Source organism: Phalacrocorax carbo, chromosome 10, assembly GCF_963921805.1.
Source record: "Phalacrocorax carbo chromosome 10, bPhaCar2.1, whole genome shotgun sequence".
NCBI lineage: Eukaryota > Metazoa > Chordata > Aves > Suliformes > Phalacrocoracidae > Phalacrocorax > Phalacrocorax carbo.
In genome coordinates this window covers 1491173-1506180 of record NC_087522.1, presented here as the reverse complement: position 1 = coordinate 1506180, position 15008 = coordinate 1491173, and the positions used below count along the sequence as shown (strand labels likewise).

Sequence of the window (15008 nt, the reverse complement as noted above, 5' to 3'; positions counted from 1 at the left end):
GCGTCCTGGGGGGGTGCAGGTGGCCAAGCACACGCACATTCACTTCTTCCTTCTGCACAAGAGTGAAAAAGAGCTGGTCGTGCTTGAGAGCCATCTACTGCGGTGCACGAGGGGTTTTGCCCCATAGGGACATCTCCTTTAATATTCTTTTACAAAAACTAGCTCTAAGATTAGTATTTCAGCTCCTCCTTCAACTTCTCTGTGCAAAGAGCCACGTATAACGCATGGCACACTATATATAACTGGTGTCCTGGCCGCAGCCCACCTGCAGACCCTCATTCGAGCCACTGTACGAGTTAAACACCGGGGTTCTGCTTTTGAAAGGAGCAGAGCACCAGCCAGCCCACAAATCACTCCTAGAATGGGATCATAAGTTTAAAACTACATGGGCATTCCCATTTCCACCCAGAAGTTAATTCTTCTCCGTATTATTTGCACACAACAAAAGCGATCAAGCCAGAGCCGAGCGTGCGCCCTGCCAGCACAGTGGCAGCATGCCCGAATTTCCCTGGGTTGGTCTTTCTGCACAAAAAAAAAAGACAAGAGCAAAGGGTTAGAAGAGGCTACGCCATAAGAGAGAGTGATGAATATTTAAAGGTTAAACATCTGATGCTGCTTCTGTCAGTGCTCAGGTTCTCACATTTCAGCTGATCCAGCAAACTGTTGGCTGATGCGGCATTGCCAGAAAATAGAGGAGACTGAGTTGAAGATCGTCCTCTGAGCCCACATTTTGGCAGGCGCTGCCCCAGGCCGCCCCGTACCCGTTTTTTCTTTTTTGCCTACAAAAATGCACTTTACATCCACCTCGCATTTCCCTTCCACGCAGAATTAGGACAGGCAAGGAGAGACCTGCAGCACTGTATCATTTAAATGGGAAGTTCATCCTCTGGGTCTGAGCATAGCTTACGGTAACGCTGGCTTCGTGTGCCGGGACAGCTCCGCGGGGTGCTCGCAGGCCTGCCCGGCGGCTCGTCCTTGCTGCAGGTACAGCCGAGAGCCCAGCCCAACCTCCCTTGGGGAGGCTCTTCCTTGAGCAGCACAGACAAAACCAAGCGCAGGTCTAGAGTCCAGGGGAATGACAGCAGGGCCCAGCACTGCCTGGCCCTGAAAAGCAAGATGAGGCTTTTTGCAAGATAAACGAAGGCAGCTGCGAACTCCGCTTGGCCGCTGCTCTCCTGCGAGCCGCTGCCCTGACCCGGGCTCTCCTGTGCCCCGCAGGAACTGCTCCCACGACAAGGTGGTGTCGATGCTGCAGGGCAGCGGGGCGATGCCCACCTTGGTGGTGGAAGAGGGGATCGTCAACTTCAACGGTAAGAGCGTGGGGAGGAGAGGGCCCGGAGCAGCAGAAACCCCACGCCAGCTCCCAGATCCCCCGCGCAGGAGGGAATTGCCCAGCGCCTCCCGTGGGCTCAGCACTTTTAAGGCGCTGCCTGGAGCCTAGTGCTGCTCTGTGCTGCCCAGAGGGCTGCTCCTCCCGCCGGGGCACACGGCTGCCCGCTTTCTGGGATCAGGCTTGGCTGCTCTCCAGAAGGGTTCATCCTACTGTATGATCATCCTTGACAGCCCTCGCCAATGTCCTTTCCGTGCAGTCTGTGCTGTGTCCTTGACCGAAGTAACCCAACCCTGTGCATCCGTGGTCGCTGTGCAAATCCCACGGTTGTGTGTGGACTGTGCTGTTCGGAATAACTGCTGCTGTTATGAATAATTTAGCTCGCTGCTGGTGAGTCAGTCAGCAGGAGATGAGGGTATCTGGGGCAATGCAGGTGGTTGTCAGCACGATCTGAGCAGAGGGACAGGACCACAGCCCAGGGCAGAGCGGTCGCTGCCACGTTTCCAAAGCTGTGCGGAGGCAGGAGGGCCAGTGCGTTATTGGGGTGATGCTCTGCAATGCATAGGCCCAGGAGTTAGGGACTGGCTCTGCCCTCCAGAGTAGCAGTGGACTCACAGCTTCACTTTAGGAGCCCAGCGTTACCGACTCATTTGCACGTGCCCTAGAAACAAAACCGAGCCCCTCTCTGCTCCACAGTACAGAGCCAGTGATACTCACACTCCTTCGCTGCCCTGCCAAAGAAACCGAGAAAAGGTGGAGCTTTTGCTACCACTGCCTTGGCCATGTTCCTTCATGGATAAGAGCATCCCACAGACGTGGTGGGGTCCCTCTCCCGGCCATGCTTATTGCCCTGCGCTCGCTGCAAAGGTAGCCAGGCTACGGCACAGGGACCAGTGCAGATGAGCATGGCAGAGAAAATTACCTCTGTGCCTCAGTTCACTTGCAGATAACCCTTGACCGGTGCTGCTTTTGAAGTCAATGATTGCCATAAAGTGCTCTGAAACTTGGGCAGAGACTTTAGGGAGCCAGAGGAGGAAGATCATCTGCATGCATTTACAGGAAGCGCAGAAGCAGCATCATTGAAGAGACAGATCCCAGAGAGCATCCCAAAACAGCCCTGCTCATCTCCAGCAGGTCCATGGACCTACTGGAACAGCCACAAGCTCCAGAGCAGCTGGTCCAGGGCATGGGAGGAAGACAGGGGCAGTCACAGCTGCAGATGAGCCATTTCACCTTGTCACCATGCTGCCTTCCAGTGACTGGCATCTGTTTTTGCTGGGGCAGCAGTTCTGAATCAGCACATCAGGATCTGTATGCCTGTGGAGCACCCACTGTGCATGGGTGCAGCTGCCCTGGCTGTCCCCAGGACTGACCCCCGGTTTCAGGATAAGCCTTTTAACCCATGGTTAAGACCCTTTGTCTGTTGAATTTTCTTTTTTCCTTTCTACCTGCGCCTTGCAGACTCTGACTCTGCTGACTCCCCGAGCACCTCCTCCGCCCTCACCTCCCTGCAGTGGGTTGCAGAGATACTCCCCTCTAGCATCAAGATTCAAGGAAGGACCTTCAACCAGCAGCTGGAGCACCTGCTGACTCCACCTGAGCGCTATACCATCTGCAAAGCGCTGGAAGGCTTCTTCCAACATCGGTAACTCGTTAGCAGCTCCATTCCCCCGATGCTGGTACCTGGCTTGGTAGCAGTGCCCATGTCAGAGTCGGTCTCCAAGCAGAGGGCAGACCTGGCTGCGAGGCTGTCAGCACCGAGCTCTGCTGTGATCGTGGTTCTCTGTTTTCCCCAGCTGTGTATTTCCCCATCCCTGTGTCCCCCGGGCACAAACCCATCTCTCACCGGGTGTCCTGCCTGAGGACAGGGCAGACCCATTTGCTTCTGAGGTTAATTTGGTCACCCCTTAATCCCTCATAAAACAACCTTGTTCTGCCCCGGCACAGGCTCTCGTGCTGTCTAGCCATCCTTGACAGACACAGATCCTGTTTCACCTCCTTCAGTAAGTCTTGCTGCATTTCATCCTTGTCTTCTCGCCCTTCTCAGCATCTTGGCTGCAGCACGGGAACGGCTGTGGCTGGCAGAGCCCTCATCCTGCAATGGAGCACATCCTCCCGGCCCTGCTGCAAGGGTCGGAACCGATCCCCTGGCAGACGCAAGGCTTTCAGCAGTGACCTTGTTTTCTGCCCTTGATCTTTAACCTTTCCACACCCTGGCGAATAAGCCACCCCTCTGGGCACTGGGAGATGTTCGCTGTCTCTTCCTGCAGCTGCTGGGCGACCGAGCCGGGCTGCTCCTCGGGAGCCCGGGTCTCCCACAGGCTGCAGATGCACCAGCCCGGGCCAGGCAGGCTCCCGCTGCTGCGGCGCAACAGTCTGCTGATGTAAAGACCAAAGGATCAGAGGACTGGAGTCCTCCGTTCGACAAGGAAATGCAGTAAAGCCCTCAGTATTTAGGTTACTGATGGTAAGAGAGAAGAGAAACTACCAAGTGCAACGCTGTGGCACTGCCCCTGTGCACCACAGCTCAGGCTGAGGGCTGCAGAAATCATTGCTTTGTGCTCCCCGGAGGCTGCACGGCTTCTGCGGGATTCCCCAGGTGGGCATCTCAGCCTGAGGAGCAGCAGCTCTGGGAGCAGGTCCAGTTCTCGGGGTCTGCAACTGGGAAACGCAGACCCACCCTTAGTGGGATGCTTCCTTTTGCTCAGTGGCGCAAGGGTGGGAACCCAAGTACCGGGAATCAAGCCCCCAGGTTCCCCTCCCAGTGCAGGGCTGCCCATGTTGCTTGGTCTTCCAAGCAGCGTTTTACTGGGGGCTGTCACTGCTCAGTGGGGGCACGGGCATGCCCGTCCTCTCCTCCAGCCACCTCATTTTGCCTGTAGCTGCCCCAGATGGCTCGACACAGAGGCCACTGCTCCATTTAGCGATAATTCATCGTGACCCAATTGCGTGCCTGTCCCAGACGAGCCGGCTGTGACCTCTACCTGCTCCAACAAGGAGGGAAACCCCCGAACATTAGGTCCATACTGCTTGCCGCCACAGCACGCGGATACCAGCATTTCCCAGCAGCAAACGCAGGGGACGAGTCAGGACACCCCTGCTCTGGGCTGTGGCCCCCCCCAAGCCAGTTTGCACACGAGAGGCCAGCTGGCCCCAGCCACCGGCTGGGAGGAGCAGTGCCTGCGCAGGGCAGAGCGGCCACCCGCCTCAGCAGCTCCTCCGCCACGCTTTAACTTTTCCACATGGGAAATAGGCTTCTGACAGCCAAGAGCTGCGCCCAGCTCCACGGAAATGGCAAGTTAGCCCAGAACTAGGGGGAAACTTAGCAGGTGACTTCTGGCAGGCTCGAGATGGCTCCTACCGCTTCTCATCCCTGCTGGCCCCTGAGGACCCCCAAAACACTTCATTTATGACATCCTTGCATAATCTGAGCCTCTTCACCCTTTGGCTCCCCCCGTATGCCTGTCCCAGCCCCCTGGAAGGCAGCAACCATCCATTCAATTAACATCAGGACAACAGTTTGTTCCTATGCCTGCAGTCTCCTTCCAGCTGTTTTTAAGAGGTTCTTGTTACTACTTCTACATTAAGGATGCAATAGTTGCAACGAGCTTTAACCCATCACCTCTGCCTCAGTATCTCAGTAGAAAAGCAGCCTGACTTTGGCTCTCTGACCCAGGACAGCCCTCCTCCCCCAGGCTGCTTTATCCTCCTCACTGAACCAGGTGCTCAGCCCTGCTGTTCTCAACAGACCTTTCGCCATCTCTACACCCTGCAGAGCCAGCCTGAGACCGAGCCTTCAGCCCAGCGGGGCTGCCAGCCCAGCTCCCCTCTCCAATGCACCTCTACCTGAGCCCATTTACCTGCTGCTGGTCCCAAAGTCAGGTCTTCCCAGAGCATCTCTCTGCCTCTTGGTGCTCCTCCACCCCAAACCCTCTGGCTGGCTCATGAACCGGGTTTTATACTGGCGGCCAGGTGCTGCCGGTCCCCGGGAGATCGCTTTCCCCGTTAGCACCAGCTGCACGACTCCACTTCCCAAAGAGCTCAGCCCCTCGCTCGCAGTCTGGCCCCTCTGCTTGGAAATGATCTGTTTGTGGCAAAGACTCAGAGGCAAGTCCGGCAGCTGAGACCCAGGCGGAGGCAGGCTGGGAAGCGCCGGCGCCCAGGGAAGCGGCGTGGTGGGGCTGTGCCGGAGGGATGCGCTCGCTGCCCAGACCTCTCTTTCCGATTTTGCAGGAATATTGACACTCTCATTGTGGATGTGTACCCGGTGCTGGACACACCGGCCAAGCAAGTCATTTGGCAGTTTATCTACCAGCTGCTGACATATGAAGAGCAGGAGCACTGCCAGCAAAAGATTGCCAGGTTTCTTGGTTACAAGTCCTTGGCAGGTGAGAGGAAAGCCCCTGTGCTCCGGCACGGACACGCCGTGTCCCACCGGGTCCCTGGGACCTCGGTCCATCGTGCTGGGAGCGGGCTGGGGCGGCGAAGGAGCAGCCGGCTCTCCCCGGGGGCAGTGGCTCTGCCCTGCCCGGCTCCTGCCCGCTCGCTGCCCGCGCGGGGGGGGCGGCTGTGCGGGACGTAGAGCGGCGCAGAGGTCTTTCCAGATCCTGTTACCAGTGAGGTTGATCTGTACGTGTCAGGCAGGAGGTTACCTTTTCTGCACCACGGAGCCGTGTAGCTTTGGAAGGAAACTCTGCACTGAGAGGAGAGATGGCACCTGAGAGGTTGTCTCTGGGAGCAAAGGCTTTTGGGAGCTGCTCGGGTCGTTATTGCTTAGGAAGTCCTGGAAGGAAATAGCTGGTTTAGGGGCAGCGTTCTGATCAGAGAGGCAAAATAGGCGGTGACGGCGGTGTCCCTCGGGTTGTCTCCAGCGGTCCGACGTACGCAGGTGTCCGTGGTTAGAGGAGGTGGGGAGCGCGGCTCCCCCCGCAGTGCCGCGCCTGCCTGGGAGCGCGGCTCTCCCAAAGAGACTCGGAAGGCAGCCGGCGACGCTCGTCCTCCCCCGTCCCCCTCTCCCCTCACCATCACCTGGGGCTGAGGCAACACAAGAACTGGCTGTGGTTTGCTGAGGATGATGGGCTCTGCAGTCAGGCAGCAGGAAAGTGAGGGCAAATTTGGAGTGAAATGTCTTAATCTTTCGATTTGGGCTTCTTAACTGCTTTCAAATTCTTCTGTTCTAAGCTATTTCATAGAACTATAGAATCATTAAGGTTGGAAAAGACCTCTAAGATCAAGTCCAACCTTCAGCCCAACACCACAAGGCCTCCTAAACCATGTCCTGAGGTGCCACGTCTACACATTTTTTGAACATCTGTTTTACGTTGTGTTGATGTGTTTATTTTAGACTCAGTGTAGGTAAAAAGAGGTGTTCCTTGAAGAGAGACTTATGGAGGAACACAGTTATTTTAGCACAGCCTTTCCCCTCGCAGGGAGAAACAGCTCGAAGTCCTGGTGCAAATACTCCCTGCCGTGCGTGGGAACCCGTTGGGTATTTGCTCACCTAATTTCCACTCTCAATTACCGCTGCTTTTGTGTGTGCAGAATCATGGCCCAACCTACCTAAAGGGTTGTATATTCCGAAGAACTTTAGAAGATGTCAAGGGGAGGCTGATATATTTGCAGTCTGCAGCTATATTTCAGGAATACAAAGCAGGTACCCCCAGCCACTGGAAGAGGAGGAAAGCATGGGAGTAGATCCCCTAGGACCAGGCTGTTTCAGACTGTTGTCCCTGGTTTGCAGGCTGGTCCCTGGCTCCTTTCAGCTTCTCAGGGGAAGGGGGCGATCCGACCATGTGAAGTTCTGGTTGTTCTTGTGCATTACATGTGTGTCCATGCGTGGAAGCACAACGGCCGGAGATCTCTGAATTTGGGTTAGTCCTTCACCCGGGCTTCTTCCAAACTCGGTGGCGATCTCTGATGTCTGTGTGTATCAGGCTGTCCGAGCATTGGTCTGTCGGGCACCACGGAGACTGATGCTCCGCTATGTTCATCCTGCTGTAAGTCTGAGCCTCTCTGAGCTGTCGCACTGAACTGCACATGGAGCAATCATTAGACAACGTGGTTCTTCCAGGCAGCATTTCGGTGCTGGGCCCCACTCCCATCTTGTCCCTTGAGGGCAGGAAGGGGTTAGCCGGGTCCCTCTGGGCCAGCCTAGCTCAAGGCTGGAGTTTCATGTGCACCATAAGCTGGTGGATGCCAATCTTGATGAAAAAAAGCAATTGCATGTCCCATCTTTGGCCATCCATCCCCCTGCCCTGTGCTGGCGGGAGTGTCTGCAACCCGCTCCGCTCCCCGGGGCCAGCGTGAGGACGGGGTGAGCGGCGACGTGGGGGCCGGGCAGCTGCAGTGCCAGCAAGGCTGTGCATGGGGTCACGGTCGGGTGCAGGGCTCAGAGGGCGGCTGTGAGTCCCACAGGCCTGGGGGAGCCCCATGTCATGGCGGGGAGGCGTGGGGGAGCTGCGGGCTCCGGCAAGCGCTGGCCATGCCTTACGAAGCGTGTTTTCTGCTGCAGCTGAGCCAGAAGCAGAGGATCGCTACCGCAGCTCCGTTCGAGGGGCCTCCTTGTGCCGGGGAAGCCTCCGAACCCCTCGCCCCGAGGAAGGGGGGGCAGCAGGTGAGCGACTGGGGGCTGCACCGGGAACCCCTGCGCAGGGAGGAGGAACCTGGGTCCTGGTGGCTGTGCCTGGCGGCCCCTGGATCTCTAACCCTCTCCCCCATATGCACCCCAGGTTACTCGTGGTTTCAGTCCTTTGGGTCTTTGCCCTCCTCTCCCATATGGCAGGACAAGGCATCCTGCCTACTCCTCCATCACCCTTGGCTGACTGCGAAGGGCACTCGACCCGTCCTTGTGGCTTCTGACCATGACCTTCCCACCAGCACCTCCCCACCACGACCAGCCACGCTCTGCCGGCTCTCCGGCTGCACGCCTTCCTCCCGGCACCCCTCACCAGGAGCACGGTGCTCCTCAGCTGTCGGGGAGGGCTGCTGCCGGAGCGGTCAACTCCGAGACATTTCCCTGGGGAATATCCTCCGACCTGCCTCCGAGGAGCATTTCGGGTCGGGGTTACGGCACGCAGCGGGGCTGACAGCTGCGTATGCCGAGGGGAGCGGCTCGCCTGGGCAGATGCTCAGCAGCTGCGGGGGAGCAGCCTTGTCCTCAGCTGCCCTGCGGAAAAAGCAGCCGGTGACCCGTCGTGGTCGTGCTAACCTTACCCAAGCCTGCGCAGGCTCTGGGGTGCATCCTGCCCCGGGGCCTCCTAGTTCACCTCCCTGCACAGACCATTTATTTATAAAAAGTAGACAACATTCCTCAGTCCTGGAGAGGGATGTGATGGACGGGGGGGGGCTGCACCTCCCGTTCCCAATGGAAGCCCCACTCCAGAGCCCTTTCTCGTTACAGCCAGCTGTGTCTGTCCCGGGCTCTCCTTTCTTTGTTGCCATTAAACGCTGGGCTCTGAGCACACGGGTCCGGTTTGGTGCCGGTGTGAGCGGAGCGGCTCCGCTGGGCTCTCCGAAGCTCTGCCTGCCCGCCCCAGTACTCAGCCTGGCCCTGACTGCTGGGTGGAAATATTGCGGCTGAAGGGAATGTGAATCCGTGTGACCTGCCCCTCCAGCAGCTTGGGAAAGGCAGGGATTGCAGGCTGCTTCCTCCCGGCAGCCCTCGGAGAGAAACCAGGGGTCCGGGCGCATCTCAGACCTTATACTGCTGCAGCCATTAACCTCTGAACAGAAGCTCTCCATGGATGTAACTGGAAAATGAGTTTCATTTGGAGCTGGTCAAATCAACGTCACTCCAAGCGATCTCCCTTGTGCCTTCACGGGAGTCCAGACCTCCTTCCCTCCCTCTGACCCCCCTCATGCCCCCTGCAGAGCCCCCTCTTAGGGAACACTGCTGGGGCGGCCGGCGCTGCCCAGGCATCTGCGACCAAAAGGACCAGCTTCTGGAAGCTGCAACCTCGGCTGCCACGTGTGGTGGCCCTGACTGACCGGGGGAGGCTGAGGGAAAAGAAACCAAGAAAAAAAAAGAAACACCCGTGGCATCGCGGCATCTTGATACCCGGAGAACTCTCGACGTAGTGCAAACTCCCGCACGTGCCCTGGATAATGATTTCCCCCGAAATGCCGTGATGGAAACCCCCCGCTGGGCACTGTCCCCCACTGGTGAGGAGCACACCGAGCACGCCACAGCCGCAGCGCTGCTCGGCCGCTGAGGATTTATAGGCAGCTTCCAAATCTACCAGTTGGGTAGACGGGGAGACAAACAATATCCTCATTTTATAGAGAAAGAAACTAAAACCAGAGACGTAAAGGGCAAGGCACAGGAGGGTTTTTGTCTCAGATGTGCTTGTTTTCTAGCACGCGTCATGCCTCACTGCCGGGTGACTCCTGCTGCCGCCCGGGGAAGCCCGCAGTAAGACGTTCCCTGTTTCACACGCTGCGTGGGGCTGCCGGCGGCCCTGCGTGGGTCCCTTGGGACCCCCGGGCCTGGGAGCTCCCGGTGCTTCGCTGCATGCCGGAGCAAGGACAGCTCCGGGTCCCAGCAGGAGATGGGGGGCACCTTGATGGGTCAGGGCCGTCAGGAGCCCGGGGGGCAGAGGCAGAAGGAAGGCTCCTGACTGGTTTGTCTCCTCCTTCCCCGGCAGGCCAGAGTGACACCGTGGAGGTCCCGGTTCGCCTGATCCCCGGAGAGAGACAGGCTGGCGATGGCACGTCGCTCCCGGAGACGCCCAACCCCAAAATGGTGCGACCTCGTGGGGCTGGCGGGGGGGACGCCTCTGGGGGCGCGTTGCCGACGTGCGCGGGACCTTCGCGTTCGCAGGGAGGGTCGAGACTTTGACTCCTCTCGTGTTAACGCAGGGCAGCATAAAAAAAGGGAACAGGGGAAGGCTGTGTCTGCATGTAAATACCCGCCGTGGCTGACAACAGCCCCGCCTCGGAGCCCCTCTCTGAGATCGCTTCCCTGGGCAATTAGTCAGCTTTAATAAGGCTGGTGTCTGTCAGCATCTTCCTGCAGCCATGTGAGTGAGAGGCTCTTGGGGAGCTTCAGAAAAGGCAGCGTAGCCTTGGGTTGGGGTGAAGCACTCCTTTAAAGAGTAAGAGACAGGGGGCCGGCGGTCCGCGGTGGCTGTCGTGTCCCCAGGTCCGTCGCAAGTCTCTGGGGGCCTCCACAAGCCCCATCTCCTTTTGGGCATCAACAGTAGCTCTTTGCCCCTTTTCTTTTTTCAGATGTCGGCTGTCTATGCAGAATTAGAAAACCGCCTGATCAGCAGCTTTGCTGGCAAGATGGGTAACGCTGCCCTGCACAAAGCGTCGCCTCCTGCCCCGGAGCTGGCACACGCTGCAGGTAGCGCCTGCCTTCCCGCGGCCTGAGAGAGGCAGTTTTGGGGGGGTGGGGGGTGTCTCAGGTGATGGGGTGATGGCGGATGGTGCTGGCCAGGCAGGCGGAGGAGAAGACACCTTTCTCTTGGTGCTGTTTTATAACGAAGCGGCGACAGCGCCACGTGTGAGCCCAGCGATGGCTCCTGCAAAGCTGCCTCTGCAGGGAGGCAATGGCACTCATGGCATGGCATGGCAAATCCCGCGGGACCCCAGCGCACAGCTGTGCAGCGCAGGGCGCTGCCGGGGGGGTCTCTCCTCCCCGCAGGCTGCACCCTTATCGTGGGTCACATTCAGCCCGCGGGTGGGGGGCTCCGGGGAGCGCCCGGTGCAGGACCCCCCTTGACAGCGCTCTGTCCCGCAGGTGCTCGCAAGCCCGGGATGGCGATCTCGTGGCCGAGCGACCCTCTGGCCTCCCAGCAGTGCTACTACCGCCTGCACAGCAGCGTGGCTTCCCCGAGCAGCACCGAATCCAACCCCTACGTCAGCCTCGACAGCAGCCCAGCCCCGTCTCCCAAGCACCGGGACTACTCGCTCAGCCCTCTGTCGCGACGGAAGAAGCTCTTCACCTTCTCCAGGCCCCCGCGCAGTCGCGACACCGACCGATTCCTGGATGCCCTCAGTGAGCAGCTGGGACACCGCGTCACCATCGTGGATGATTTTCTCACCCCTGAGAATGACTATGAGGAGGTGAGCGTGGCGCAGGGGCGGCTCGGTGCACGGTCTTTGTCCTGGTTGTGGAGCATCCGTCGGGCACCAGGATGGGTGCAGAGCCTCTGGGGACACGTCCTGGGGCTCTGTGGGTGGTGGAGGGGGGTGAGGGCTGCACGGCTGGGGGCCGGACACCCCCGAGGGCTGGGTGGGTGGAGGATGAGGTGCCACCTTCAGCCTCTCCTCTCTCCCTCACCCAGATGAGTTTCCACGATGACCAGGGCAGCTATGTCACCAACGATGCCAGCAGCAGCGAGTACATCAGCAGCAGCGATGAGGGCAGCTCCCTGACTTACTCCACGCTCTCGGACCACATCCCGCCGCCGCCGCTCAGCCCCCCCCCGCCACCGCCCCCCCTGCAGTTCCACGACCCCCAGACCGTCCCCACCAAGGCAGAGGCCACGAAAGCCAGCACGTCGCCTGCCCCCAAATCCCTCGTCAGCCACCTGCACCCCATCCCGCCCCCGCCGCCCCCGCCGCCGCCCCCCCCGGTGCCCTGCGCGCCCCCCCTGCACCGGGGGCTGCTGCACCGCAGGAGCGAATCCAACCACATGAGCGTCAAGAGGCTGCGGTGGGAGCAGGTGGAGAACTCGGAAGGGACCATCTGGGGCCAGGTACGGCCCCGGAGGGGGGAGCGGGGCGGGGGCGAGGGTCCAAACCGCGGATGGGGGAGCGGTTGCGAGTGCCGAGGCTGTGCACGTCGGCGGGAGCATCCGCAGACGCTGCCCTCCTCCCTGCCCAGAGCACTGGGGGGGGCTGTCCCCTCCCTGGAGCATCGCAGCCTAACCTCTTGTTGGGCCTCGTGTTGGCCAAGGGACTGAACTCCGAAGATGCCGTGTTACAGGAAGTCTCATACTTCTTCTCATCCTTTTAATTGTTTGGACCAACACTGCCAGGATGAGAAGAAGCTCTGGAAATTATCTGAAACGGTGGTTTGGAGTGCAGCACCCTGGGGAGTGCTTGCTTTCCTGCTCTCCGTGGGCTGACATAGGCAGGAGCTGCCTCCAGACGTGTTCTGCAGCTGTAGGAGGTTTTATGAGTGGGAAATTGTGAGCAGGTTGAAAGCAGAGTGATGGGGAGAGCACCGAGGCAGGGGAGGACACCGGAGGGGGAAAGCAGAGGCGAGGAGTGAGGCTACATGTGATAATCCTTTGGCGTCATGGACTTGAAGTGGTGCGGAACTCTGGAGGCGGATTCGAGTCCCAGTAGGGAGAAGCTGGCCTCCCTGGAATTTAACTTCCAGCCTCTGTGTCTCTCATGGCGATGAATGTGTTCCGATGTGCCATATTCTTTGTTCCCTGAGCAGCTAGAGGGGAGCTGTGGGATCATCTTCCAGTCCCACAGGCACCCACCTTGTAGCAAGCACTTGAAATCCTGCAGGTCCCTCTCCCCGGCTCTCCAGGGAACACGACGCTTCCTCACGGTGATTTTTTTGTATGCAAAAAAAATCCCAAAGTTTCTGGAATTCCCGCTTTGTCCTTCAGAAACTGCCTCCGCAGAGGTGAACGGTTCAGGCTCTGGTTTCTGCACAGGGTTTATGATGGCTAAGTCACCAGGACAGTGCCATCAACCTGTCCTGGTTTCCTTAGGGACACAGAGCTTAGTGTGGGGCGGAGGGAAGGTGGCCCAGCGCGGGCGGGCGGTGTCGGGCTGTCCCCTGTGCCAGCACGGCTCCTGACTCTTCCTCCTCCTGCAGCTCGGGGAAGACTCGGATTACGACAAGCTGAGTGATATGGTCAAATACCTCGACCTGGAGCTGCACTTCGGGACGCAGAAGCCTACAAGTAAGTACCTGACCCCAAAATAGGTCCTGGTACTGGCCAGAGACTGGGGCACTGGGAAGAACTGGGACTCAGTGGGCAGCAAGGCAATGCCTGGTCCTAGCATCACCCGCGGCATGGAATCCGTTCATACTCAGGGTTTTGTGGCTGGTGGCACAGCAGATCATTAAGGTGGAGATCGTTTCACCATCTCCCTTAATTTTCTTCACTGCCATTATCTGTTTTCTCTCCACATTTCAGTCGTTTGGGGCAGTGAAACTCAGCTGGAGGGTTTCGCTCCCCGTTGCGCTCCGTGCCGCTTCCCGGCTCTCCCAGCGCCTGCCCGGCCGCCCCCACACCGCGGGGAACGCCGGTGCCGCGCTGCAGAGCCGCGCCGGGGCCCGCTTTGCGCCCCAGCAGGAGCCCGGACCTGCACCATGCCTCACAACACAACATCCGCGCACAGCCTCTGCTTGTTACGGTCTGCGCGGCACGGCAGCGCGCCGCTGGGCCGGCGGCGTGCACGGGCGCCCAGCGGTGCTGCGGTAGCGGTGACGGCTGCAAATTAGGATTGCAGCTCTGTTGCTTGGAGAACTCAGCCCTGAAAAAGCCGTGAAAACATTTCTCTGCCCGTAGAGAGCGTTACAAGCAACACTTTTTAGGTATATAATAAGTTAGTTCCCCCGCAAAACCTACGTATGGGGTCCGTAGCTACCTGCCAGCGCAGCCTTCCCGCTGCTCTTGACCTGGGCTCTCCCGCGGACCCACCGACCAGGGTTTTCCACCCACCGGGGTTTCTGGGTCCAGGCTGGGGGTGCCGGTGGCCGGGGTGGCCGCCCCGCGCAGCGGGAGGCATTCGGGGCGTGGGGTGACAGCGGTGCGCTCCTGCCCCCCGCAGCCTGCCCGAACCGAGGCGTGGGGCAGCGCGGCCGCCTCACTCGCGCTGGGAAAAATAAAACGCCAGTGGGATGTCTGAGCGCTCCTGCGGGGGATGTGAGGCACCATGGTTTTGTGGGCAGAGCTAAGCTAGAGTGGGCAGATACAGGTGGGACTGGCAGTGGAAGTGGGATGAAGTGAGACGCTTCTCAGGGGGTGTCTTTTTTGGGATGTTTCTGGGCAGTCTGGGATTTTCTGTGTGTTTCACCTCTCGTTTTACCTTTTTCAGCTCCAACTGAGTCCTCCATTGAGGAGATCTTTGAATCGCAGAATTCAAGGATTCCCGGAGCCATTGCTGTGTGCAAAGCATCAGTTCTCCTCTCTTTCATTCATGGTTTCACTGTTTTCAGGACAATTTTCTTCCTGCTGGTGCTGGCTGAGCCTATCCTTACCCATGATTAAATCTCTCAGTTTCTCTTCCAGAGCCAACTCTCATGCCTGAAAACTTTAAAAAGAAAGACGTGGTTGAAATTTTGTCCCACAAAAAGGCCTACAACACATGTAAGTGAACATCACGGTGAGCGTACCCCCCCCAAAACGGGCCCAGAGATGGGACCGGGGATGTAGAGAACTGGAAAGGTAAAAGGAGGGAGGCTTCATGAGCACAATCCCATAAGCGCAATTTCAGCACAGCTCTACTGGTCTGGGCTGTTCCTGCAGCCCAGAGCCCCTCCAGGCTGGGCTCAGCATGGGGCAGGGGGAAGAAGGTGGCTTTACAAGAAAGGGCAGAGTTGGGATGTGACTCATTGGCCGGGGGAGGGAGAGGGGAAGAGCTTGCACGGCCCCACGGGGCAGCGAGGGTATGCGGGACCACCCTGCTGCCCGCTGGGGAAGGGTCAGGGCTGCTTCTCCAGGACGTGGTTCTGGTGGGAAGGAGGGTGGGAGGGCTTGCTGGG

At 58.9% G+C, this 15008-nt stretch overlaps 1 protein-coding gene across 1 annotated transcript in view; it reads left to right on the top strand.

The window, feature by feature from the left end:
- GRID2IP (Grid2 interacting protein) overlaps nucleotides 1-15008 on the top strand; it is a 41939-nt gene that overhangs the window by 17432 nt on the left and 9499 nt on the right. The window contains exons 6-15 of the mRNA XM_064461343.1: nucleotides 1219-1310; nucleotides 2792-2975; nucleotides 5564-5718; nucleotides 7842-7943; nucleotides 9973-10070; nucleotides 10556-10673; nucleotides 11070-11395; nucleotides 11617-12030; nucleotides 13113-13200; nucleotides 14536-14613. Of these exons, the coding sequence (XP_064317413.1) occupies nucleotides 1219-1310; nucleotides 2792-2975; nucleotides 5564-5718; nucleotides 7842-7943; nucleotides 9973-10070; nucleotides 10556-10673; nucleotides 11070-11395; nucleotides 11617-12030; nucleotides 13113-13200; nucleotides 14536-14613 (1655 nt within the window). The remainder of the gene's footprint in view (nucleotides 1-1218; nucleotides 1311-2791; nucleotides 2976-5563; nucleotides 5719-7841; nucleotides 7944-9972; nucleotides 10071-10555; nucleotides 10674-11069; nucleotides 11396-11616; nucleotides 12031-13112; nucleotides 13201-14535; nucleotides 14614-15008) is intronic.